This window comes from Choloepus didactylus, chromosome 17 (genome assembly GCF_015220235.1).
Source record: "Choloepus didactylus isolate mChoDid1 chromosome 17, mChoDid1.pri, whole genome shotgun sequence".
In the NCBI taxonomy this organism is placed as follows: domain Eukaryota; kingdom Metazoa; phylum Chordata; class Mammalia; order Pilosa; family Megalonychidae; genus Choloepus; species Choloepus didactylus.
Window position 1 is genome coordinate 17929504 of NC_051323.1, and position 26029 is coordinate 17955532.

Below are 26029 nucleotides of genomic sequence, written 5' to 3' on the forward strand. Positions count from 1 at the left end.
GGGGTGGGAAGGAAATAAATAGAAGAAAGGGGTGGAGAGAGGAGAGAGAAAGACAGAAGAAGTGGGAGGGGAAGGGTGAGAGGAGGGAAAAGGGAGAGAAAACTCCTAAGGGTGCTGTTCCTTTTTTGATAAGTTTTGGGAAAAAAATACAATCTAATCCTCATAGAGCTCTTAAGCTGGCTGTTATCTTCCCCTAAATTAAATAACATTCTGTTTGAAACCTGCCTATTTGCATCCTATAAGCCTGTGTCATGCTCTTTCTGTCTGTGTTTTCTAGTGTACTACCCTGGAGAACAAGGCCTTACATCTCTGATTGCCCCAAGAGTCATCCAGCCCTCTTTCTTACTTATCTCAAGGGAAAGGAGGCAGGGTGCTGTAGTAGAAGGAGGACCCACTTGGAGTTAGATAGACTTGAATTTTAATCTTGGATCTGTGTGATCTAGAGCAAGTCCTTACTTCTCTGGGCCTCAATTTCCTCCTCTGTAATATGTAGATAATAAAAGTACCTAACCCCACAGGGTCATTGTATTGGTTCAGTGTGGGGGACCCAGCCCAGGAAAAGAAGAGCCCACACCAAGAAGTAAGGCTTGTGGGTTTTAATGTTTCGTGATTGGTGACAGAGCAGTCTCAAGGGGAACCCGAAGAATCTGTTGTGACTTTAGAAGCACTTCCTGTGGACAATGGAAGGCCCTGCCTCATCATACTCGGGCTTGCTGATCCACATCTGCTGGAAGGTGGAGAGCGAGGCCAGGATGGAACCCCCGATCCAGACCGAGTACTTCCGCTCTGGGGGAGCAATAATCTGCAAAGAGCACATGTGGTGAATCACGGTCAGTCCCCAAAGGAATAGGGAAGATGGATCACAAGGCTTCCACCACCCCACAAGGCAGCCCTGGGAGGGGACAGCCACCACGATCAGACATGGACAGGATTAACATCATGGTAGATTAGATTATTGCTCGAACTATTTCCTGCCCCACCCTAACTCCTCTGGGGGAAGAGTGTACTGCTCCAGCCTATGACTTTGGGCTTTGCTCAATGGGATGTTAGCAGACATGATGCAAACAGGGACTTGGAATGTACTTGGGCAGCTGAGCATGCTCTCTTGTGTCTGTGCCATCTTCACAAGAAGCCCTTCTCCTGAGGAGCTGCTGGCCCTTCAGCCTGGGCCCTATAATGATATATACAGATCTGGCTGGACCTGCAGCTTGAAGCAGAGCTGCCTAGCTAAGCCTGCCTTAAATCAGCCGACTTCCAGCTGACCTACAGGTGCATAGAAATAAATGCTTATTGTTATGTGTCATTGAGATTTCATAGTTGTTACTCAGCAATAGCTGACCAATACAAACATCTATAGTGGGAGCTCTGTTCTGTTCTTGCCTGGAGTTTGGATTCATGGGCAGGTCTGGATAGGCTTCCTCCATTCCCGAGTCTAAGCCAATCTACAGACCCGACATTGAACTTCATCTGTCAAAAGCCACTTGTACCTGAAAATTTCTCAAATTCACAAATACATTGTTCATCCTTTCCAATGGGAGTTCCAAGCTTAGCTTTAATCATGCTGTGGGAACTATTTTGAACCCCAGCTAAAAGTGGATCCAAAAGAACTGTTACCCTTCAATGAGTTCCCCAGTCCGTAGGAGCTAAGAATTCAGTTCTAGAGCAAACAGATACTAAATTAACTTTTTTTGTCCTCTGAAAATCTCGCTACATATTTCCTAAATTGCAGAGATCACAGAATTGCAGAATAAGAAGGGTCTTTAGAAATTGTTTTATCATATGGGCCTATAAAAGTCAACCAGACGCTCTTTGAGCAGATACCTTGAGGCCTGGGAATGCATGGCCACAATAGAGGTAACACAGGCCACTGCTGGGAAGTTCTAGTTGTGAGAAAACTCTGGCTTGTCTTACACTGGAGGTCCTAGATCCCAGCCCCACTCCTGCCCCAAATCTCTCCTTCCCTGTCCTTAATGCTTGCCTCTCCACCCTTGTCTTCCCCAACTCCTCTACATGGATCTTGCTGTCCAGTTTGGTAGGGATGTTTGCTCGCTCCACTTCTCCTGCCTGAATGCCCTTTTCTCTCCTCTTGTCTTATTTAGGTTGCCCTTGCCTTGGTCACCTCCACTAACTTGATCCTCAACTCCTTGCAGGCCAGCACATATTGATGAACTCAGGCTTATCACAGACTGAGTTGTAAATCAAATCACTGGTGTTCATTTGTTGACGTGGGCAATGGGGGCACCCCAGACCTGTTAATCAGAATCTGGGGTGAGGCCAGATGTGGTATCGTGGATGTCATACAAGAAGGGATTGAAAGAATGTGGAACCAAGAAAATATTGTGGCGTTGAGAAGGAAATCAAGGGGAGGGAAATGGAGGGGAACAAAAGAAGAAGGCAGCACTCTGGTATCTTTAAACTTACAAAGAGGAGGGTGAAAATTCCAAAGAGGGTGCATGTAACCAGAGGGACACGTTAAAAAGCCCCTGCCCTGGGCCTGGCCCAATGGCCACCCCACAATAGTCCTGGCCAGCACAGCTGCTCCAGTGGCCCCCTGGGGAGGAGACGAGCCCACAGGTCCTCACCTGTTTCCTGGTGGCCCGTCTGCTTCCCTGTGCTGAGCCCCACCTGGGAGGCAGGGACAAGGCCCGGGACAGCCTTCCTTGCTGAAGAAGCCTCTTCAGATCAGGCCCAGCTCGCCTAGAGACCAACTTTGTCACTTCCAATGTATTTGTTACTTTATTTCTATTCCCACCTCTGTTTCTAAACTGTTATCCACAAAGTTCCTGGAAGCCGTAAAAATGTCTTTATGATTTCTTAAGGACCAGAGGCTGGGGGAGAAGTGATGAGACAGGTGAGCTCCCATCCGCCGAGGCCTAAAGGCGAGAAGCCCTGGGGAGGGCTGTAGCCGAGACAGGACAGTAGGTCAGAGGCTGTCCCAGAACCAAAGAATGTCCCTGTGGGGTGGAGCAGCAGCCAACCGTCCCTCTGGCCACATGCACCCTCTTTGGAATTTTCACCCTCCTCTTTATAAGTTTAAAGACACCAGAGTGCTGTCTCCTTCTTTCCTTCCCCTCCATTTCTCTCCCTTTGATTTTCTCCTCAAACCTTCAATATACTCTTCATTCCATGTTCTTCAAGTCCCTTCTTGTGTGACATCCACGTGACTATGTTTGAGAGCCCGTATCTAACATGTCTCCAGCCCATCAGTGCCCAAAGAACACACTTCTCCAGAAGGGAACTGCCCAGACCAGGGAAACCCTGATCCCAGAAGACCACCAATCTACTGAGCTGGTGGCAGCCCGACTCCAGGCATCTCCCAGGTGGGTAGGACAGGGAGGAGGAACCTGGGGCGAGTCTCACCTTGATCTTCATGGTGCTGGGAGCCAAGGCTGTGATCTCCTTCTGCATCCTGTCGGCTATGCCAGGGTACATGGTGGTGCCCCCCGAGAGGACGTTGTTGGCATATAGGTCCTTCCGGATGTCGATGTCACACTTCATGATGGAATTGTAGGTGGTTTCGTGAATTCCAGCGGACTCCATGCCTGGTGGGGACCAGAGTATCCAGTCAACCGCCATCACTTCACACATCCACACACCTCCAGCTCCTCAAATGATCCTTCTGTTCTTGCAGCTTCCCTGGCTCAGACCCTTAATCACCTTCCAAATGGATCATAAGCTTGGCTTCCCTAACTGGTCATCGCCCTGCCTTTAGCTGCGCCCTTCTGATTGATCTTTTGCACTGGTGCCAGATGCACGTTTCTAAAGGAATGCTTTCATCACATCATGTTTTATTTTACAGCTTTCTTGAGATAAAATTCACCCTTTTAAAATGTACAGCTCACTGGTTTTTGGCATATTCACAGAATTGTGCAACCATCACCATAATCTAATTTTAGGACATTATCAACACCCACCCCCAACTCCATATCCATTAGCAGTCACTCCCCATTCCCCTTTCCACCCCTAGGCAACCACTCATCTACTTTATGACTCTACAGTTCTGCCTATTCTGGACATTTCATATAAATGGAATCATGCAATACATGGTGCTTTGTGACTGGCTTCTTTCACTTAGCATAATATCTTCAAGGTCCATCCATGTGGTGACATGTATCATTACCACATTCTTTTTTTATTGCCGAATAATATTCCATTGTGTCGCTATACCCATCATGTCATCTCTGGCTGTTCCCCATAGCCTACAAGTTGACATCTAACTGCCTTAGCTTGTCATCAAGATCTCCTGCAGGAAAGGAGAGACTAAGCCTACTTATAATTGTGCCTAAGTATCTCCCCCAAAGAACCTCTTTGTTGCTCACATGTGGCCCCCTCGCTCGCTCTCTAAGCCCACGCAGCAGGTGAACACACTGCCCTCCCCTCTATGTGGGATATGACTCCCAGGGGTGTAAATCTCCCTGGCAACATGGGACATGACTCCTGGGGATGACTCTGGACCCAGCATTGTGGGATTGAGAAAATTTTCTTGACCAAAAGGGGCAAGAGAAATGAAACAAAATAAGGTTTCAGTGGCTGAGAGATTTCAAATGGAGTCAAGAGGTCACTCTGGAGGGTATTCTTATGCACTATATAGCTATCCCTCTTTAGTTTTTAGTATATTGGAATAGCTAGCAGGAAATACCTGAAACTATTGAACTGCAACCCAGTAGCCTTGATTCTTGAAGATGATTGTATAACTACGTAGCTTACGTGGGTGACTGTGTGATTGTGAAGACCTGGTGGCTCACAGTCCCTTTATCCATGGTATGGACAGATGAGTAGAAAAATGGGGACAAAAACTAAACGAAAAATAGGGTGGGATGGGGGGGATGATTTGGGTGTTCTTTTTTACTTTTATTTCTTATTCTGATTTTTTTAGATAAAAGGAAAATGTTCAAAAATAGATTGGGGTGATGAATGCATAACTATATGATGGTACTATGAACAGCTGATTGTATACCATGGATGATTGTATGGTATGTGAATATATTTCAATAAAACTGAATTTAATTTAAAAAAAATGTGGTGGCATGGGGGGATGGAATGTTTTAGGTGTTCTTTTTTACTTCTATTTTTATTTCTTTTGGAATAAGGAAAATGTTCAAAAATTGATTCTGGTTATGAATGCACAAGTATATGATGGTACTATGAATAACTGATTGTACACTGTGGATGATTGTAGGGTATGTCAATATATTGCAATAAAATCATATTGAAAAAAGAACATCTCCTGCAGGGAAAGGGCCTGCATGCCAAACCAGCTCGTGCTGCCTCCCTGGCCTCCCCCACCTCCGCCTTTTTCCTGCTGTATAATCCCACACTGCAGAGAAAGGAATCTTGCTAAAGCACAAGACTGATCTTGCTACATTGCTGCCTAAAAACTTCCTGGGGAGCTCCATGGCTGATACAAATAACCCCCACACTCTCTGTGTTCTGTGCCCAGCAGCAATCTCCAATCTCCCGTGCTTGTGAAATGTGAACATGTGCACGTGCACACACATACATAACTCCTCGTCTTTGGTGCCCCAGATCTTTCACACCTCTGTGCTTCTGCACACACTGTTCCCTCTGCCTTGCCAGCCATTCCCCACGCTGCACTCCTTCCACCCCCCCAGAAGCCAGAAAATGTGCCCTTTGTCCAGCTTGCTATTTGCTACTTCCTACGCTGTATTTAAACGTTTGCTTACAAATCTGTCTCTCCTTGGACCCTTCTCTAGAATGGAGTTGTCCCTGTATTAAATATGTGTCTTCTTTAATCCTGGTTGTAACCGTATCTCATCTGTGCTATCATTATTTCATTTCATAGATGAGAAACTGAAGTTTGAAGAAGGTAACACATCCGAGGTCAGAGAGCTTGGAGGGGCAAAATCAAGACTTAAAACCAGGTCTGACCCCAAAGCCCACCCTCTTTCCTACTACAAGATTGAACCTCTGCTACCTAAATGTTAAGTGATCTACGAAGTGTCCTGATGCATTTGGTGTATTCAACTCATTTTTAGTTTCAAGTTATATTCCCTACCCCGCTTTTCCTTTGTCTTAATTTCCTTATCCTTTTATTTAAAATTAGATTTTATCTAGTTGTATTTGTGTTTATATTTTCAGCCCTTTCTGGAAAAATGTGAGGTGTGTATAAACAATAAAATGTCCACGGCTCCCGGTTTTGCTCTTTCTGTACCTCGCCACCCACCCCCATCCTGCCCTCCCAACTAGCGGGGACCGCGGGCAGCACCTCACCGATGAAGGAGGGCTGGAAGAGGGTCTCGGGGCAGCGGAAGCGCTCATTGCCGATGGTGATGACCTGCCCATCTGGCAGCTCATAGCTCTTCTCCAGGGAGGAAGATGAGGCTGCTGTGGCCATCTCGTTCTCAAAATCCAGGGCCACGTAACACAGCTTCTCCTTGATGTCTCGCACAATTTCTCGCTCGGCTGGAAGGAGTAGAAGTGACAGAAAGTGGATTCTCAGTCCATTTGGTTTGGTTGTCCCATTTTGATCTCCGTGAAAACCCCCTTACATCCACTCTGGATTCATTCTTAGGGCAATGACAGAATTGCCCTCAAAGAGGGTCAAGGGCTTCTCCATCCCGTAATTTTCTCCCTTCCTGTTTCTGAAGTGGAAGTTCAAAATCTTGATTCCCAAGCACAACTTCGCATGGGCTTTTCTCTTTGTTCACATCTCACTGCCCCCAATAAAACTCTGGGTCTTCCTGGGGGGCTTTACAGGACACATTTCCAGTCTAGATTTAGGCCTGTGTGTTGTGATCCTACAGAATCTAAGAGGGCCCCTATCCAAAGACTCCTCTTATCCAGGGGTCCACTGAGTCCTGGCACCCTCCCCTTAGAAATTCAGGCCTCAGTTGTACCACTTGTCCTCAGAATAAACACCCCGAGCTCATGAATGACATCCCAGGTCTCTCCACCCATTCCTCTCTGACCCCGGTGTGGACGTGGACGGGGGACCAGGTCCCTGGAGATGGAGGCAGAGCTGTGCAAGGCACTTAAAGGAAGACCCTGCCAAGCACAGCTCAGAAGGACTAGGTCTGAGCCTTGTGCCCCTCCCCAGAGCATCCTGGTCGGGAGCCCTCCTCCTTTAATAGGGCCACCTCAACTATCTGGTCTCACGGGGAGGCCCCTCCCCAGCTCAGGTCATCAGCTACCCCAAGAATGTCCAAGGACACAGAGCCCCAGAATTCCCATCACTCTTGAGAACTTGGGGTCCTAGATCAGATTTGGTTCTGAGCTCACATCAGAATCAGGAAAGGGGCTGGGCACCTGTGGTCACAAAGGAGTAGCCTCTCTCCGTGAGGATCTTCATGAGGTAGTCCGTGAGGTCGCGGCCAGCCAGGTCGAGGCGCATGATGGCGTGGGGCAGTGCGTAGCCCTCGTAGATGGGGACGTTGTGGGTGACGCCATCCCCCGAGTCCAGGACGATACCTAGGGCAAAGGGGACAGGACCCATGAAAATGTTGCTCTTTTCTTTCATCTGTTTCTTTCTGAGACCAGTCACCAAATGACCTTCAATGACCACCTTTCCCTTTAGTAGCTAAGAAAATTCACCCACCATGAGAATCATCAATCACATGGGATTAGTGTGTGTCAATCTTGTTTCCCAAATTAGACTATAAGCTTCTAGGGGGCAAGTACAACGTCTCCTCTTCTTGAATCCCTTGAGACACGTTCACAGTAATATACACTTGTCAATTTGCATTGAATCAAATTGCACATTCTTTTAGTGAGACTGGGTAATTTGCACCTCTTTCAGGCATCAAACTGATATCCATGGACATAGGATCAGAATATCAGAGCTGGAAGAAATTATCAAAACCAGCCAATTCCAAAATTACCAAAAGGCATTTGAAAATTTAACATTCTCTATTGATGAAACTTTTAGCAAACCATGAAAGAAGGTAGGCTTTCTAAACATGAGAAATCTCCCTCTGTCCATCAGTCACATCATAATTGATGGGGAAACACTACGACGTCACCATTATTATTTAATAGTGGCCTGGATGTTCTAGCCAATGCAATAAGACAGAAAATAGAAATAAGAAGTATTACTATCAAAAGGAGACAGAATTGTCATTATTTGCAGATGACCTGGTTGTATAGCTAGATAAACCAACAGAATCAATTGAAAAACTGATAGAGCTAAGTAGATGGCTCACTAAGGTCCAGAGGCAAAATAAATATACAGAAACCAGTAGTTTACCCTTGTACAAGGATTTTGATCATGGCATATTTTATAACAAAAAATAAAGACTTAAGGATGTATCTTCAGGAATAGAGAAATGATAAAATAAATAAATAAATTAGGCAAACAACACACTTGACTGCTCTGTGGCCACTAAAACGTGATGTGCATAACATAAAACCAAGGGCAAAGGGCTGGATACAAAACTCTATATATGATGTATTTTCCCAACGCTGCCCTCATCACCTCCAGAGACATTATCTTTTCCTCTTGTCTTTCCCCCACTAAATTGTTGGCTCCACAATGGCAGAGCCTGTCTTGCGCATCAGTATATACATGGCCTGATGCAGTGTTTGCTACAGGGTAGGGAGGAATGGAAAATATTTGACTGATGGATGAATGAATTAATGCATGCATGCATGAATGATTAAGTAATATTTATGAAAACCGACAAGTCCGTATTATGCATCACTCTATTGGTGGGAGTAGCAGCAGCAAATGTTAAGTGAATTCAATCTACAATGTGGCTTTTTTAAATCATGAATATGTATTATTTATGAAAGTGTTTAAATATACTTTTAGAAATGAATTTTACTGCACATCCCAATATGCAGTAAATTCTAATGTATTTTTTAAAGCACTTTCTTTTGAAGCCTTCTGTTTCCCTGTGCGTTCTCCTAAACCAAGGCCACGTACTTTCACATCCACCATCCCAGGTTCTGCCGCTGCTGCTTCAGGAGGCAGAGACGGTTCAGTAGCGTTGGAATGTGTCTCAGCTCCCAGGAGGGAAGCAGCCCTCACTTAGAGTACTCAGTATAGTTAATTCACGTAAATATCTTCTAGCAAGTTTTGGTCATGGAGGGTGGTAATGGTGGCTCAACATTGCGAAGGTAATTAACACTATTAAGTTGTAAACTTGAAAGTGGTTAACATAATTGATTTTAGGTTGCATGGATGTTACCAGAATGGAACTGTACAATACAAAGAGTGAACTCTGATGTAAACTATAGACTATAGTTAATAATATAATCAGAAAATTGTTTCATCAATTGTAACAAAGGTACCCTACTAATGCAAAATATGAATAGTAGGGAAAATTGTGTGTGCAAAGGGTATATTGGAACTCTGTACTTTCTGCATGCTTTTTCTGTAAACCTACACATGCGTTAATAAAAAACAGTTTTTAAAAAATAAATATCTTCTGGCTATACCAGGCAGGTTCATATCTGTATTCCATATAAGCATTCTCATCTGTTATCTCTAAGTAAGATTTTCCCTGATATTTGTCTGTCCTTTTGAGTCTTCTGGGCAGGGGGAGTCCCTGTGCGGGACCCAGCTTTTCCCTTCGTCTCCCAGATGTCAGAGGAGGGAGAGATTACGGGGCTGCTCACCTGTTGTGCGGCCAGAGGCATAGAGAGAAAGCACAGCTTGAATGGCCACATACATGGCAGGGACGTTGAAGGTTTCAAACATGATCTGAAAGGACAATGCAGAAGAAAGGATTGTCTAGCAAAAAGAAATCCCAGCCCCTCTTGGCCTACAGATTTTTTGTAAGCTTTTAAGGGCAGGAACTATGCCTACTTTTGACTTTTTCTTTACCCAAACCCACACACCCCCATAGAGCCTGGTGTGGACCAATGCACGGAGCAGGTCCTCAAAAAATACTGTTGCATTGACGTACGAGTCAAGAGAGGATCGGGCCAAGCACCTGTGTGGCATTCTTGTGCCAGTGTTCAAGTCTTCCTGGCTTCTTACCTGGGTCATCTTCTCCCTGTTGGCCTTGGGATTTAGGGGGGCCTCAGTGAGCAGGGTGGGGTGCTCCTCAGGTGCTACCCGCAGCTCGTTGTAGAAGGAGTGGTGCCAGATCTGGTTGGGACAAAAGTTAAGTGAGCCCAGTAGGCTCAGAATGGGCTGGGAAATTCTGATTGACATGTCCTTGCTGTGGAAAGACAGCATGTCTTTGAACACAGAGGAGACCCCTCAACCCTGGGAATTTCTGACTGACATTTAGAGGCAAAATTCCTTCTTGGCAGGGCTCAGACCTAGGACCAGTATACTTTGTGTGTCAGTCATTTCCATTTGACTTTCCCCCTTCTTCATTCTTCTCCCTTCTCCCCTCTGCTCTGTGCCCCATAGGAAAGTGTGTTACTCAGCATTCGTCACCTTCTAGTTTCTGGCTGTTTGGCTGATGGAAGATACCAGCAAGAGAATGGAGAGTGGCAGGAGAGAGAGAGAGAGAGAGAGAGAGTGTTCAGCAATGGTTGGGGCCCTCCTTGAGCACAGCTTCTGTCGGGAGGTCCCTCTTCTGTAGGGCTCAGCTCTCACCGAGCTCCAGTGACACTGTCTCACACACACGCACACACACACACGCACACACCCTCTCCCCACCCTACCCCTTGAGGCTTAGGGGAGTGACAGCTTCCCACTGTTGCTAGTTCCTGGATGTTTCAACATCCCTTTCTGGTTGCCTTAACCCTGCCCACCCCTCTGTAAGTAGCCCTTCATTAAATTAACTTCAAATTCCCATTTGAGTGCATCCTCTGCCCTTCTGGGACCCTGACATACCCTTGGGCTCAGTTTTCACTGTTGATTATTGACCGGGCTGGTGCTTTAGAGCAGGCTCTCTCAACCTCAGCCCTGCTGCCAGCGCTGAGTCAGATAATTCCTTGTTGTGGGAAGGGGCTGTCCTGTGCATTGTAAGATGTCTAGCAGCATCCCCGGCCTCTACCCACTAGATGCCAGTAGCACCTCTCCAGTTGTGACAATCAAAAATGTCTCCAGACACTGCCAAATATCCCCTGGGAGGCAAAATTGCCCTTGCTTGAGAATCACCCTGTTTCAGAGGAAGTTTTTATCCCCTCCCTGTGTCCAGTTTCCTCTTCAGTGATTCAGGATGACCAAGTGGGAATCTCTATTTCAGAGGGATTCAGCAAAGAGTGGCAGGGACATGGGGCTTTGATTTCCCCAAAGGTGGGGTCTGGGATCATTTGATTTCATAAATGTATGGACCCCCAGCTTAGAGCTAGGATGATGGCAAGTGTGAAAGGACAGATACGAATTAGACACAGCCCCCAGTTCTTAGTTTCAAAGTTCGGAGGGAGAAAGGCAAAAACAAAACACAAAGACACAAGCCACATTTTGAGTAAAGGAAGAGGCAGTTGCAGTTAATTGTCCAGGGGATTTTGAGTTGCCCTGAAGGCAAAAGAAGCTCTCCAGAGGCTGAGCAGGGTATGATGCCGAGGAAATGGCACGAAGCAAGGCCTCTTCTGTGAAAGTTTCACAGGAGCCATGCAGGTGGCAATTAGTCATAATGAGGCTGTTCCAGTTTGCTAATGCTGCCATTATGCAAAATACCAGAAATGGATAGGCTTTTATAAAGGAGGTTTATTTGGCTACAAAGTTACAGTCTTAAGGGCATAAAGTGTCCAAGGTAAGGTATCAACAATAGGGTACCTTCACTGGAGAACACTGATGGTGCCTGGAAAACCTCTGTTAGCTGGGAAGGCACGTGGCTGGCATCTGCTTGCTCCTAGGTTGTGTTTCAAAATGGCATTCTCCAAAATGTCTCTCTAAGCTCCAGCTGCTCTGAGGTCCTTCTGTTTGTGAGCTTTTATAGGGCTCCAGTAAACTAGTCAAGACCCATGCTGAATGGGCGGGTCCACGCCTCCATGGAAATAATCTAATCAAAGGTATTACCCACATTTGGGTGAGTCACATCTCCATGGAAACAGCCTAATCCAAGGATTCCAACCTAATCAACACTAATACATCTGCCCCCACAAGATTGCATTAAAGAACATGCCGTTTTGGGGGACATAATACATTCAAACTGGCCCAGAGGTGATAGCAGTATTTTGTAAAATGTTGTTCACAGATGCCTTATATGAGAATCACCTGGCAAAATTGTGAAAGCTGGGGCTCCTTGGCTGAATCTAAAATCCAATGGATCAGATCTTTGGGTGTTAGACCCAAGCATCTGCATTTTATTTCATTTCATTTTTTTGGAGGTATTATAAAGTACCTTAAGAATTAAAGCTATTGATGGTAAAAAAAAAAAAAAAAGAAAAAATTTCAAAAGGAATAAAAATGTCCCATATTTCCACTTCTGTCACCTAAAAACATTCTTCTTTCTGGTCTTTTTTTCTTTATGTATTTTTGCATATTCATTACTATACTTTTATGTTCAAATTTGCTTCCTGTCACTTTTCAATTCATTTAACATAATTTCCCTTTTCATTGTAAACATTTATTTTTAATAAATTCAGTATTTATTTTTAATTCTTAAACAACATTTCACTATATACCATCTGTGCCAGTTTGAGTGTATTGTGTCCCCCAAATGCCATTATCTTTGTGGTCTTGTATGGGGCAGGCGTTTTGGTGCTGTTTGGATTTGCTTGGAGTGTGCCCCACCCAGCTGTCGGTGATAATTTTGATGAGATGTTCCCATGGAGGCTTGGCCCCACCCATTCGGGGTGGGCCTTGATCGGTGGAGCTATATAAATGAGCTGACTCGGGGGGAGGAAAGAGAGTGCAGCTGGGAGTGATGTTTTGAAGAGGAGCAAGCTTGCTTGAGAGGAACGTCCTGGGAGAAAGCCGTTTTGAGGCCGGAGCTTTGGAGCAGACGCCAGCTGCCTTCCTAGCTAGCAGAGGTTTTCCGGACGCCATTGGCCATCCTCCGGTGAGGGTACCCGATTGCTGAGGTGTTACCTTGGACGCTTTGTGGCCTTAAGACTGTAACTGTGTAGCGAAATAAACCCCCGTTTTATAAAAGCCTGTCCATCTCTGGTGTTTTGCATTCTGCAGCATTAGCAAACTAGAACACCATCCCATATTTAGTCACATTACTATTTGTGGTGTCTTTGATTTTTGTTCATAAATAATACTGTGGTAGCTATCTTTGTGCATATTACATTTCATTTTTAATACTTAGGATGTTCTCCAAAGAAAAGAATTCTAGAAGTAGAATTACTGGGCTAATGAGCACAGAAATTGGAAGACTTTTTGATTTCTATTACCAACAAAGAGGATAAACCAATTTTTATTTCCAGAATAAGAAAGTGCATATTTACCATATCCTTAACTTCATTCAGTGTTTTCATTCTTAAAAATATCAAATATTTGATAGGTGAAAATGCTATCTAGTTGTTTTACTTTGAATTTTTTTATTTGTGTCAAAAGAGTTTAAACTCTTTCACATTTGCAACTTTTTATAATTTCTAGTTGGTACATTGTTTGTGTCCTTTGCTTATTCATCTGGAAGAGACTTTATACTTTTAATTATCATTTTGTATTAGCTATTTATATTAATCCTTCGTTGCACTTATTGTGAATATTTTTTGCAATTTGTTGTGTGCTTTTTAAGTTTGGCTTTATTTTTAGTATACTAGAAGTTATGATTTTCCAGAAGGCAAATCTTTTCCTCCATGACTTCTTTCACCAGAAATTTGTTAAATACTCACACTTACTTTGTCCTATTTTTTTATCACTTGAATTTTTATATTTAACTTTTATGCTCACTTGATGTGTTTTTCGTGAAATGATATGAGGTAAGGGTTATAAACAAGGATTCCCTACCCCCTAAAATAAATAATCAGTTGTCCTAGAATAATTCACTGAATAATTCTTTTTTCCCTCTAATGTTAGAAGTTTCCTTCATCATGTATTTCCTCTTTACTTTTGTGCTGGTATCACACAAAGTGTTTGAAGTTTTATATTATATTTTAACATTTAGGTAAGGCAAGTCCCCCTTCATAATTTTTCTTATTCATTTTGTTCTTATAATTTTTGCCTATTTTAGGGTTTTATTTTGCCACCTCAGGATTATTTTGCCTAATTACAAATTGTGAGATTTTTATTGGGATGGCAAAGAGCCTATAAATTAATTCAAAACTTTTACCTTCTTTGGTTTTCCTTTTAAGGGGATTTCTTTAGAGTTCACACTTATTACCATTGTTAATAAAGTATTTTATCTATTATAGATATTGTTAGAAATATACTAATTATATATGTCATTTATTGAGCATTAAGGCTAGTATAACTTGGGGTTATACTAAGTATTTACCTAACTCTATCTTCAAAGCAACTGAATGAAGAAAGTATTTTTATCTCCACTTCAAAATGAGGAAATCAAGGCTCTTTACAGAGTTTGATTAACATGCCCAAAGTTGAAATTACTAAATGACAGACACGAGATTTGGACCCAGATCCCTCTGCCACTGATTCCAAAGCTCTTAACCACGCCACTGCGTGACGTGAAAATGATTGCATTTTATGTATTTACCTTATATCCACAGTGACTGAATCCAGGATTTGGAGAAAAGTAGATATGAGTTACAAATTTCAAGTCAGCATTCTTTATTCCCAGTTGCAGGGTTTATCTGCTCAATAAACCCTCTATTAAGTTTCTAAAGACAGACATGCAGAAACTCTCAAATGACTGTCAGCAGAATTTATCAGAACAATGTCTGAAAGGTTCTACTAGCACTTTGTACACATTATTTTAGCACAGACTCTACCATTAAAAATTGACCCTCTGACATTTTCTTATGCAAAAAAAAATACCTTCTAGAAACCCCTAGAAATTTCTACTTAAAATTTTCATTAGATAATCATCATAATGATAAAGCATCATGGCACCAACGTGAGGTCATGACAGGAGAATAAAAGGGAGAGAGGGGTTATCTGCCTCTCTGGAAGCAGCAGCAGCCTTTGAAAGAAGCAGGCTGCAGTGGGACAAGCACTGGGCACGCTGCGTGCAAGGATGAAGCTGGGAATTAGGCAGGGCCAGGTCCTTATCAGATTCCACAACAGAGAGCCAGAAACCTCCTGTTGGCTAATGAGGCGCTACTGAAGATCCCTGAGGAGGTGAGTGGCACAATCAGATCTGTTTTTAGAGAGATCAGCTTTGTAGCCATGTGGAGGATTACTTGGGTGGGTGAGCGCAGGAGACGGGGAAACCAGCCGGGAAGCCCAGGTGACAGAGGCAGGAAATGGCCATGGGCATGGAAAGGAAGGAAAGACATGGGAACCATTCTAGAGGTGGAGTTTCCAGGGCCTGGTGGCCTGAGGGATAAGAGGGCCATGATGTATTATCACTAAAAGAAGCACATGCAGGGGAACGGCCACTGATACCTTCTCCATGTCATCCCAGTTGGTGATGATGCCGTGTTCAATGGGGTATTTGAGAGTGAGGATCCCGCGCTTGCTCTGAGCCTCATCGCCCACGTAGCTGTCCTTCTGGCCCATCCCCACCATCACGCCCTGCGATGCAGAGGGAAGGAAAGAGAGAGGAATTTGTCAGGGGGATCCACACGGAGGGATGTAGGCATTGGGAAGTCTGAAGAAGGACACAGATGGGAAAGGATTCCTTCATCTGGAAACACAACCATTGGAGGTGAGAATGTGGAATGTCAGGGACAGAAGGGGGAGGATTTTTTGCAAGCTGGTCTCTATTCTCTCTCCTGAATCACTGACATTTACACAGGGTGCAGCCAGCCATAGATTCTTTCCCCTCACCTTCACACACACACACACACCTTTACCTGGCCATCTCCAACACCCGACATTTGCACTTCTCAGTTATCCTTTTTCCATGAAGCCTTTCCCTTCCCCAGTCCATGTTCTGATTTAATCTCTCCCTTCTTTGTGCTCTCCTGTGAAAATATTTTGCCTCTGGTACAGTCCATGACCTTAAGTTAGTTATGTGATTACACTTTATGGAGTGAGAATTTCTTAAAGGCAAGGGGCTCATTTAATTGCACACACCTAAAAAAGGTTTCCTTCAAACCTAGCAACCCTGAAGATTCAAGCCAGACATAATTCTGTTATTGTGTGTCTGGTGGATATTGGTTTTAGTCCTGGATATTCTTATGTAAAGGGTCCTGCTCAATTAGCTCATCAGAAGAGAGCCCCCAGCCCCTCCCTCACCACACACATTCACACGCGTGCACACACACAGAACTCAGCATGCGCTCCATAACGCAGGGCTCACTCCCAGTGCCTCAAAGCCTGGGATCCAGTTGACCACACACCTGGTGACGAGGGCGGCCCACGATGGAGGGGAAGACAGCCCGGGGGGCATCGTCACCCGCGAAGCCAGCCTTGCACAGGCCGGAGCCATTGTCACACACGAGCGCAGTGGTCTCCTCTTCACACATGGCAAGTGTGGCCGAGTGAGCTGGGGGCTGGAGCACCTTGGGGTTTGGGGGAGAAGAGCATTTGTCAGCCACTTGTCAAAACCACCTTGGACACTGTCTTGCCCTTGGGGCCAATAGGTATTGGCAAAGGTGTGGGAAACTGGTACACTTGAACTAGAGGAACACACAACGGCACAATTTAGAACTACCCAGATGCTGGAATTATGGTATATATTCTGCAGTTAATAGAGGAGCAAGGGAGATCTATATGGACTGACATGGGTGGATATTTCCAAAACATTCTGCTAAGCAAAGAAAAAACAAGTCTCAGAACAGAATGGTGTACTATAAAACCACTTAGGTGAATTCCTTTAAAAGCACAAAACAATATCTCATATTTTCCATTATTTTCTATTTGTGCTTATAAAGTAAAAGTTCTGAAAGTTTACTTACCAAACCAGTCAGAATGACTACCTCGGGGCATGGGGAGGGAGAATGGGATAAGAGGTGATGGGTTATGTCTATAATCTTTACAATTTTCACAAGGACATTGTATTCACAGACAGTTGACATCAGTAAAAAATCAGTCAAATAACAAATTACTAAGGAAAAAGCAGGAAGCAGCAGCCACAGGTGAAACGTGCGATCCTAAGGGCAGGAGCACGAGAAGTGGGAGGGCAGCCTGGGGTGGGCAGAAGTGACCCCACGAAGGGGCTCCGCTGGCCACGGCCACATCAGATGGAGACAACAGAGAATTCTCTTTAACTGGGACTGCTGTAAAGTGAAGAGGGGAATAGTTTTCTGACACCTGCTACAGGTTTTTTATTTGTTTTGTTTTGAGTTGAAAGGCAGACACCTGAGCAGTTCTTGGCATGTGGTGATGACAGAGAATCAACAGAACCTCAGGAGAAGAGAAGAAGGCCTGAGCCCCAGAAGCCAGGGGTGGGTTGGAGAGTCAGTGGGGATGATGGTCCCAGCAGAGGGGCAGGGAGGACAGCCTTGAAAGTCCAGAGAAAAGCAAGGCACAAGCGCAGAAGGGAAGGCAGCTGTGAAACCTGGCAACGCGTCCCTAGGAATGGGTGACCGCAGAGGGTTCCGGCAAGGAGGGGAAGGAGAAGGGTGCTATGGAAATCAGTGGTGCAGGCCCCAGCCGGCCTCGTCCTCAAGATGGGGAGCAAAGACCATGCCCCGAACAAAGACGAGACTATGCCACAGGCCTGTGAGCGCCGGGTCAGATGGGCTAAGATAGAAGCGAGCAGAAGCCTGTGAGCAACATTTTTAGGATAAAAGAAAGTCCCTTTTCTGTTCTGTTCAAAGCATGAGGCACTCAAGGGGAGAGGCCAGACTCCCTGGATCCGGCTTTGCTTCTGTCCTTGTTGGTCCTTTCTGGTCCCCCACGGCCCAGGAGCTCAAGTCCCGGCTCTTTAACCAGCCCTCCAGGCCCAGGAGAACTGACCCCTGCCCCTGTCCTCGTCCTTCTGTCTCCCTTGCCCTCCCACTCGGGCTTTGTGGAGTTTCTTTCCATTCTCCTCTCTCTGCTGGGCCTTTAGACACAGGTTCTGGAACCACCTCCCCAATCTGTTTGCTATGTTATCTGCCATCACCCTCAGGCCTCTGCTTCCATGGCGGCCCTTCACGAGGCCGCTCTGGCCCACCAGCCTCCACTGGCCCCTCTTCTTCACTCCTGCAGCACCTTGAACTTCCCTTGCCAGTGCAGTGATCATCTCTGCTCAGTCTGTAGCTCCAGGAAGGCAGGGGCTGGGTCCCTCTTGCTCCCCAGCAATTCCCCAGAATGCATAACCCAATTCCTGCCCAAGACGAAACTCTTAATAGGCTTCTGTTATCAAAATGAATGAGAGTCAAGGAGAAGGGTTTTTAGGTTAAAAAAAGGTAGAACAGACATCAGCAAGAGGAAATCAAGGCTTGAGAGGGGTCAGAGAGTGAAGGGAACTACCTCCCTGCTTAAAACAATATTTTCTCTGGGTCTGAACACTTCCTGGATTGCAAAGAAGATACCTAACCTCCTACCGTATTGGAAGAATGGAGAATCAGAGAGATGCAAGAAGAATGGAGATAAGCAAATGTTGTTCCAACATTCAAACAGAGAAAAAAGATTCCTAAAACCTCTGATAATCTTGATATGTAAGTTTGGCAAGATTCCAGAGGTGTTATTAAAGATGTGGTGATGTGGGGTGTGTGTGTGTGTGTGTGTGTGTGTGTGCGCGCGTACACTCAGGAAAAGAAGCAGTGATCTCTTATAACTCGTAAAGGTTTACCAAGAACAAATGCTGTTAGAGTAATGGTTCTCTTGTTTTCCCCAGGACTGCCAGGCTGGGAAGCCAGGGGTTCGGTGGGAAACTTTAGTTTAACGTCAGTGTGGCATCTGACAAAGTCTCCCGTGATATCCCTATTGACAAAGCCCTGTGGGCTTAGCAATATAATATAATTGGCATATTTATAGCTGCCTGAGTTACTGTAACTGAAAGGCATTAATTAATGGATCAGTGTCAACTGGAGACAGTGATATGTGCCACTCTTGGTCCTTTCTCATGTAACATTTTTATAAAAGAGTTGGATGAAAATATAGAGCACATGCTGATCAAATTTCCGGATAAAATGGAGCTGGGGGAAAGAGTAATGTTAAATATGTTGGATGGCAGAATCAAAATCCTAGACGATCTTAAAAGGCAGAGAAAATGAGCTGTATAACAGAAGATTAAACTTAATAGGATAAACATGAGGCACTGCTTGTGAATCAAAATAACCAAACTGAGAAAGCTCATGGTTAGCCTCAGTGAGCACAACCTGGAGTCACGTTGGCAGCAGTGTGGTGTGGTCAGGTAAAAGCCAACCGCACCTCTGGCTGGGGTTCCATGTCCAGTTCTTGGGGCCACCATTGTTGGCAAAGAGGTAAAAAAAGTGGACTTGTATTAGCTGCTACTAAGTGTAAAATTATATGACAGTTTTGAAGGGGAATCTGAAAATACTTACCAAGCCTTAAACAATGTACATATCTTTTGACTCAGCAAAGGCACTTCCAGGAATTTATCTTTGGGAAACCCATTGATGAGTGTAAAGATATGGCCAAGAGCCTATTAATCACAGCTTTGTTAAAAATGCCCAACACTGGAAACAAACTTAATGTCAAAAAAAGTTATCAAAGAATAAAAAAATTGGTTTGTAAGCCAATGTCCAGAAACTTCCGTAAGAATAGTGAATGCAACGAAAAAGGTGCAAGTAGCTTTGTGAGGGAAAAAACCAGAACTATGTCCAGTGCCTCTATTTTTGGTAAGAATGTATTTTTAATTTTAAAACTCTGGAGCTCTTCACAAATATTATCTATTTAATCCTCCCAAGAGCCCTGAGAAAAGACATTTTAATTCCCATTTTATAAATTTAGAAACCCAAGGCTCAGAGGAGTTAAAGAACTTAGCCTGAGGTCTCCTGGCAGGGGAAGGGCAGGGCTGGTGCCAACCCAGGACAGGTTCCTTGCCGCTTTAGTGCAGCTGTCATAACTTCTCCATGTTTGGAGTTTTTGCTTCTGCCTGCTGGTCTCTCTAGAGCCACTGGCAGCCAAAGCCCTAAAACAAGAGGGTCTGTGTTCTTCTCTCCATACTGGACTCTGAGACCCTCCTACACCAGGACTGTGCCTGGATTTATGTTTCTAGCCTCAGATTTAGTTCATAGAAGCTGCTCAATAAATGTTGCATGAAAATCCCATCATCTCCATGATCACCTCAGGGTCTGCTCTGCCTCTAGGATCCCCTGGTGTCCCCAGAGTCCAGTCTCATGAAAGCTCAGTCACACAGGCCTGACTTAGAACCACCTCAGGACAGTTTTCTCCTCACAGGCTGGTCAGCAAGCGGTTATGCTTCTCTGTTCTAGCAGATTTTCCACCTTGGGGGGAAAACCTAGAAAGCCGGAAGGTGACTGAGAGGCAAAGCCGCACCCTGTGACTATCTTGCTCCACTGTCCCCCTCAGCATCCCTCCCTCTTGTGCAGTTTCTAGGTCAAGCCCTGACTTTCCAATGAACCGTGTTGTGTCTGCCCTGAAGTTTCCCACACAAGCGGAGCGGCCGCTGAGACAAGCCGCAAAGTTTCTCCAAGCTTTCACCACCACCATTTCGCAGCGCTGTGGGTGCTCTGACATCTGCGTTTTTGAAGGCAGAACCAAATGAGAAGGCAGGGTGGGGACTGTCAGCCTAGAGTCGAGACTTAGGCGGCCCCACACTGCCCTGGAAAAAAGGATCTTAGCAGGGAGCCAGACTTCCCTGGAATGCCTCTGCTGGGAGAAATTCTAAACCTTTCTCAGTTGCTTTCTGGTAATTTGTGGCTAGACTTAGCATGTCAGCCAAACGCAGCCAAAGTTGCTGTGGTTTCCCGGGTCACACCCGCACTGAGCTTGTGGACAGCCGAGCGAATTGTTCTGGCATTTTCAGCACGTATGACATCTGGGCTTCATTGAGGATTTCACGAAGTTAGAAACACAGGTTTTATTCCCCTTGAAACCCACTCCCCCAGAGGTGGCCCCAAACCAAGGAGAATTTGTTCACTCACCTCCCTGGCCACCCACCCCACCCCCAACCCGCTAAGAGGACAGAGGCTTTACAACCCCTGCTCCCTGCTACCCTGGCAGAGGCAAGGTTTGGCTTCAGAGGTCCAACTCACCTCTCATTTCTCTGCCCTTCTCCTTCCTCCTGGCACTCCCCTCCCACAGCCCCATCCCACATGTCCCTCAGTTTCCTCAATTATAAAATGCAAACGATAACATCTGTCTCACTGGATGACGGATCAGATGAAATGATGGAAATGCATACTTACACCTCATAAATCAGGGTCAGCAAATTAAGGCTGTACAACCCGAGAGCTAAGAATGGTTTTTAAAACACCTTCAAATGATTGAAAAAAACAAAAGAAGAATAATATTCCATGACCCATTAAAGTTATATGAAATTCAAATTGTCCATAAATAAAGTTTCAATGGGTCACCTCATTCATGTATGTAATGCCTGCGGCTTCCATCACTGCCCTTGCTACAATGGCGAAGTTGAGTGGTTGCAGCGGAGACCATATGACCTGCAAAGCCTAATGTATTTATTATCTGGCCCTTTTCAGAAAAACTTTGCCAACCCCTGTTGCAAAGGGCTGCACAAATAAGAATTATTCTCTCTCTCACTCTTCCCCATCAAAACTTGCTCCCAGAATGGAGCCTGCCATATTGGAAAGGATTAAATGATGCACTTCATAAATCAATGACTATTGGAGGTTGAACTGATGCCAGTTTCCAAAGACATTTGCATTTGAGTGAAAAGTTTCAGCCCTGAAAGAAAGGGCTTCTCAGTTGCAAGATTTCAACCAGTAGCTGGTGAACCTTTTTGGGTGAGGGCTTCAAATGACATGTAAGCAGCTGCCTGGCTACTGTTATCTGCACACAGACACATAAAGAGAAACCCAGTCGGAGAAGAATAAGTTCATGAAACACACTGACACGGTGGAAAATTCTAGCAGCACCTCTAATTAAATTCAGGGTATCTTCACTTGGCTCGTACACATTAATTACATCAACAAAAACTTCTGGCTAGAATATTTGTGAGCCTCGGGAATCTGCCATTGGGGCCTGCCCTCTGGCTCGGACCCCGGCATCTCATTTACTCCCACTGCTCATCTCCAGCTCAGTCTCATCTCCTGGGCCCCAGACCTGCAGACAACTGCCTGCTGATCATCTGTACCCGATACCCCTGTCCCCTCAACTTGTCACCTCCAGGAATGCTCTCCTCATCAACCTTCCCTAATTGGCTCTGACCCCTCCAGGGACTCGGAGACTCACACCACCACCCTCCAGGGAGCCCACACCCAACACCCTGACTCCCCCCACTTCCCTCCCAACCAATCACCAGGCCCCTTTAACTCTCCTTCCACCATGAACTTTGGACCCCTGTGCACTGCAGTGGTGGGCTTGCCCTTTTCCAGTCCACTCTCCTCACAGCTGCCAGAGCAGTTCTTTCTAAGGGCACATCTCTTGACGTCAAAACCCATCACAGTCCACCATTGTCCAGTTCTTTAGTTTAGCATAATCTGACCCTGCCCTCCCCTCTGATTTTTAGCATTCCCTGCTTCCTGCCTTGCCTTCTAAATTCAGTGGAGCTGAATCACTTGGAGAGTCCCAGAGGCAATGCTTCATTTTTGCCAGGACAATCCCCATTTCAAGGACCCAGCTTGGGTACCCCTTCCCCCAGGAAGTCTTCCCTGATAACTCCTGAGCTGGGTGAGGGGCTTTCCTGGTCTTGACCTCTTTCATGTTTGTATCTGCTCCATGGTTCTCATCTGTTTATCTGTCTCTCTCAGTGACTGTAGAAGCCCCTACACTTTCCCTAAGGAGCAGGGACAGTGCCTGGCACATAGTAAGTGCTCAATAACTGTTAGTGGAATGAACAAAGGGAAGAAGGAAAGAAATCTCACCCCAAGGTCATGATGTTGTGCTGCCAGATGGTTTCCCAGGCCTGGCATGGAGCATCCCAAGCACAGTGCAGCTTCTCCAGCACTGCCCCCCATCCCAGTCACAGGAAGCTCTGCTTCTTTCCAACCCAAGGGCCAGCCCCAAAGCCCAAACCCACATTCAAATAGTAAAAGCAAGCACTAGAGCCTCGCTATGCAAAACATGGTCCCAGATCAACAGCCTCAACATCACCTGGTTGCTTAGTAGGAATGCAAATTATAGGGCCCCACCCCAGCTGACTGAGTCAGAATCTGGAGTGGGGTGTAGGGCAATCCATGTTTTAACAAACCCTCCAGGTGATCCTTAAAGTTTGAGAACTCAGGGCCAGATCACGAGGGCATCGGGCTGAGCATTTTACACGCATTATCTCATTTACTCCTGGAGCACCACTGCCCGGCCAGTATCCTAACTATTACCCCCATTTGACAGGTGAGGAAATTGAGGTCAGAGATCGTGCCAGCTGGCCCGAGCCACTCAGTGACTTTGGTGGCCGGGGAACCTGCTGCCAAGCCCTGCCCCACGACACCAGGCAGCCTCAGCTGTACAGAGATGCTGGCAGACACTGATCACAAAGTGGGAGCAGCCCCCTTGGTCTTAGTGTTTTTTTATTCATGCACACGTGTCTGTGTGTGTGCTGAAGGTGGGGCAGCAATGGCACTGACGGAGGTTTTCACGGGTGGGTGTGGGTCTTTGGATGAGTCATTTAACTTCTCAAGGCCCCAATGTCCGCATCAGAAGAGAATGGATTAGATGGCTCCCAAGTGTCCCCCAGTCCAAAACCTCATGGTGCCAAAGGACACCAGTCCCCAACCCACCCCCTGACCAACACCTGTCCCCAATGACCCTAGAATCTTGAGGCACTGAGAAAATTCTGCATTCACCTCAGCCAAGCACGAGTCAGAAGACAGACCTGCACAGGGGCCGAAGAAAATCCATTCATGCCCCCACCCAGACATCTCCTGGCCACTGGGGCCATCGTTGGCTTTTTTTTGAACCCCCCCCCCACCACAAGAAGAAGCCATTGATCTGCAAAGCATCTGCTCCCCTCAAACCACGTCCCAGACATTCTGACCCATGACAAAGGGCTTCCTTCAGATCCAGAGTGTAATTCTGCAGAGGGCCCCGTGAGCTGGGCCAGGAGGGGAGGCAGGCATTGGAGCCCACCTGCGGCCCGGCTGCCCCATGGCCAGACAGGCCTCTTCCCGGCAGCAGTGACCCTGGCCAGCGTCACAGAAGCCAGGCCAATCTGGAGGCACCTCCCACACCCAGGGGGCCAGGCAGCCCCAGAACTCACCGAGTGTATAGAAGATCCTTCTCCCAGTGACCAGGGGCTGCTGTGGCTTCGGCATAAATACCAGAGCAATATAAAACCCCAGAGGCGGATCTTCTTTAGACAGAGCCCCTAAAAAGGCCAGCTGACGGTGTGTTAGCAATATTACCATATAAGGTGGTTTTCTCAATAAATCGGCCTTGGGCGGGGTGGGGAAGGGGTTGGGTAGAGTGAATTATCATTTGAAAAATGTATGCAAAAGGACTCTAGTGGCAGCAGCCCTGGTGCTGGCGGATTTGTTCCTTTTATGCTGCACTTGCATAAACAAAACTCACACCAGGCCTTATAAGCTGCCCAGAGCCAGGCCAGATGCAACTCAGCTCCTGCGGAGAGAACCATACCAAGAATGGCAGTGGGGCCTCCTCCCTCCACACCCCCCTCCTCCCGCTGAGGCCTGCCGTCCCCCCTGCACCCCCCTCCAACCCGTGCAGCGTCCCCAAAGTGGGCACAACTGTACCTTGTCTGTTGCAAGCCCAGGACAGCTAAAAGCTGGAGGCAAACACCATCCAGGCCTGGGAAAGAAATCCCGGGGGGGGCCTCCTTACCTGCTGCCCCTCGGCACCGGCTCCTGACCCTAGATCAAGTAACCTGGGGTCCCCAAGACACCTGAAGCCTCCTCTGGGGTGCTCCTCTCTCCTACCTCTCTCCCTTCTTACTGAATTCCCACTACCTGTCCTTAGACGTTGCGAATTGCAGACCAAGGGCCTGCCTCACCCAAGGAGCTTCACAAGCCTGTAGAATTCCCCACAGCCCCTGCATTCTAGCTCTTTCTTCTCTTTGCCATCCATGTCCTCTGCCCGCATGGCTGTTTTGTCTTCCACAGCATCAGCGACCAGCTCTGTGGCGATTAGTTTCAACTCCACGTTCCCTCAATCCCAATACCTCCCACCTGATCTGCACTAAAATTACCAGTGGCCTACTGGACCCCTGGTCCCACAAACTAAAACCAAACCCTCCTCCCCGTCTTCAAAAGTGCCATGCCTCCTGGCTTCCCTGCCTCAGAGAATGCCACCACCATCCCATCAGGCCTGAAAGCTGGAGATCCAGGAGTCCCTCCAGACAACTCTCTCCCTCGCGCTCCCGAAACCCCCAGGCACTCTTTGCTGGTAGTTTTCTACCCCTTTCCCCCACCCCAAGAAAGCTCTGGGGCCTCCTATCCCTCCCCACTGGCCCTGCCCTGCTCCAAGCTCTGGTCACCTCTGGCCTTCTGATCAACCTTCCCAACTCTGCCCCATCTGCAAAACCAGAAGTTCCCAAACGGTGGTCACCAGACAGAGGCACGAAGGCATCATCCACATTCCCTGGGAACGTATTAGAAATGTGAACTCTTGGACCCCACCCAGACTTACTGATTCAAACGTCTGGAGGAGGACTCAGGTGTCAGTGATTTACAGGAACCCCCTGCTCCCACCAGGTGCCCACCCTTCCACCAAATGTGCGTGTACAGAATACCTGCTCTGTGCCGGGAGTGCTGAGTAGTGGTGGGTGACCTGGTGTGATGGCTTGAAGGTGTGGCTTCCCCATTACCTGAGAAACTAGGCAGGGAAGGTTGGAGTAAGGCATGTCCTCAGCTGAGAGAACCCAGAGGGAGACTGAGGAAGGCTTTTCAGTGTGGACTTGTGATTGTCCCCACAGAGAAGGGGCACGATAGCCATGAGGAAGTCTAATTCCCCTTCTTCTGATTAGTGCCTTACGTCTAAATCCTAGGCCCCATGGGAAACTTTCTGGAGCCTTTCAAGTCCCTAGGAAAGCCGTCGCCGTGGATTCCAGGCTGAGGAGCCCTCTTGTCCTGGGCTGGGGTGCAGCTGTCCGAGCAGGGACACAGTGCCTGTCAGTCCTGACTGGCCAAGGCAGCAGAGGGCTGATGTCCTGGTGGTCGG

At 46.5% G+C, this 26029-nt stretch overlaps 1 protein-coding gene across 1 annotated transcript; it reads right to left on the reverse strand.

Moving 5' to 3' along the window:
* Positions 1 to 581: 581 nt before the first annotated feature.
* ACTG2 (actin gamma 2, smooth muscle) lies at positions 582 to 24232 on the reverse strand. Its single transcript, XM_037807160.1, has 9 exons — positions 24114 to 24232; positions 16219 to 16380; positions 15320 to 15448; positions 9941 to 10051; positions 9577 to 9661; positions 7267 to 7428; positions 6232 to 6423; positions 3361 to 3542; positions 582 to 802 (listed from the first exon to the last, which is right to left on the reverse strand). The coding sequence occupies exons 2-9, from the start codon at positions 16342 to 16344 to the stop codon at positions 659 to 661; spliced, it is 1131 nt and encodes a 376-aa protein (XP_037663088.1). The 5' UTR covers positions 16345 to 16380; positions 24114 to 24232; the 3' UTR covers positions 582 to 658.
* Between the last annotated feature and the right edge of the window lie 1797 nt (positions 24233 to 26029).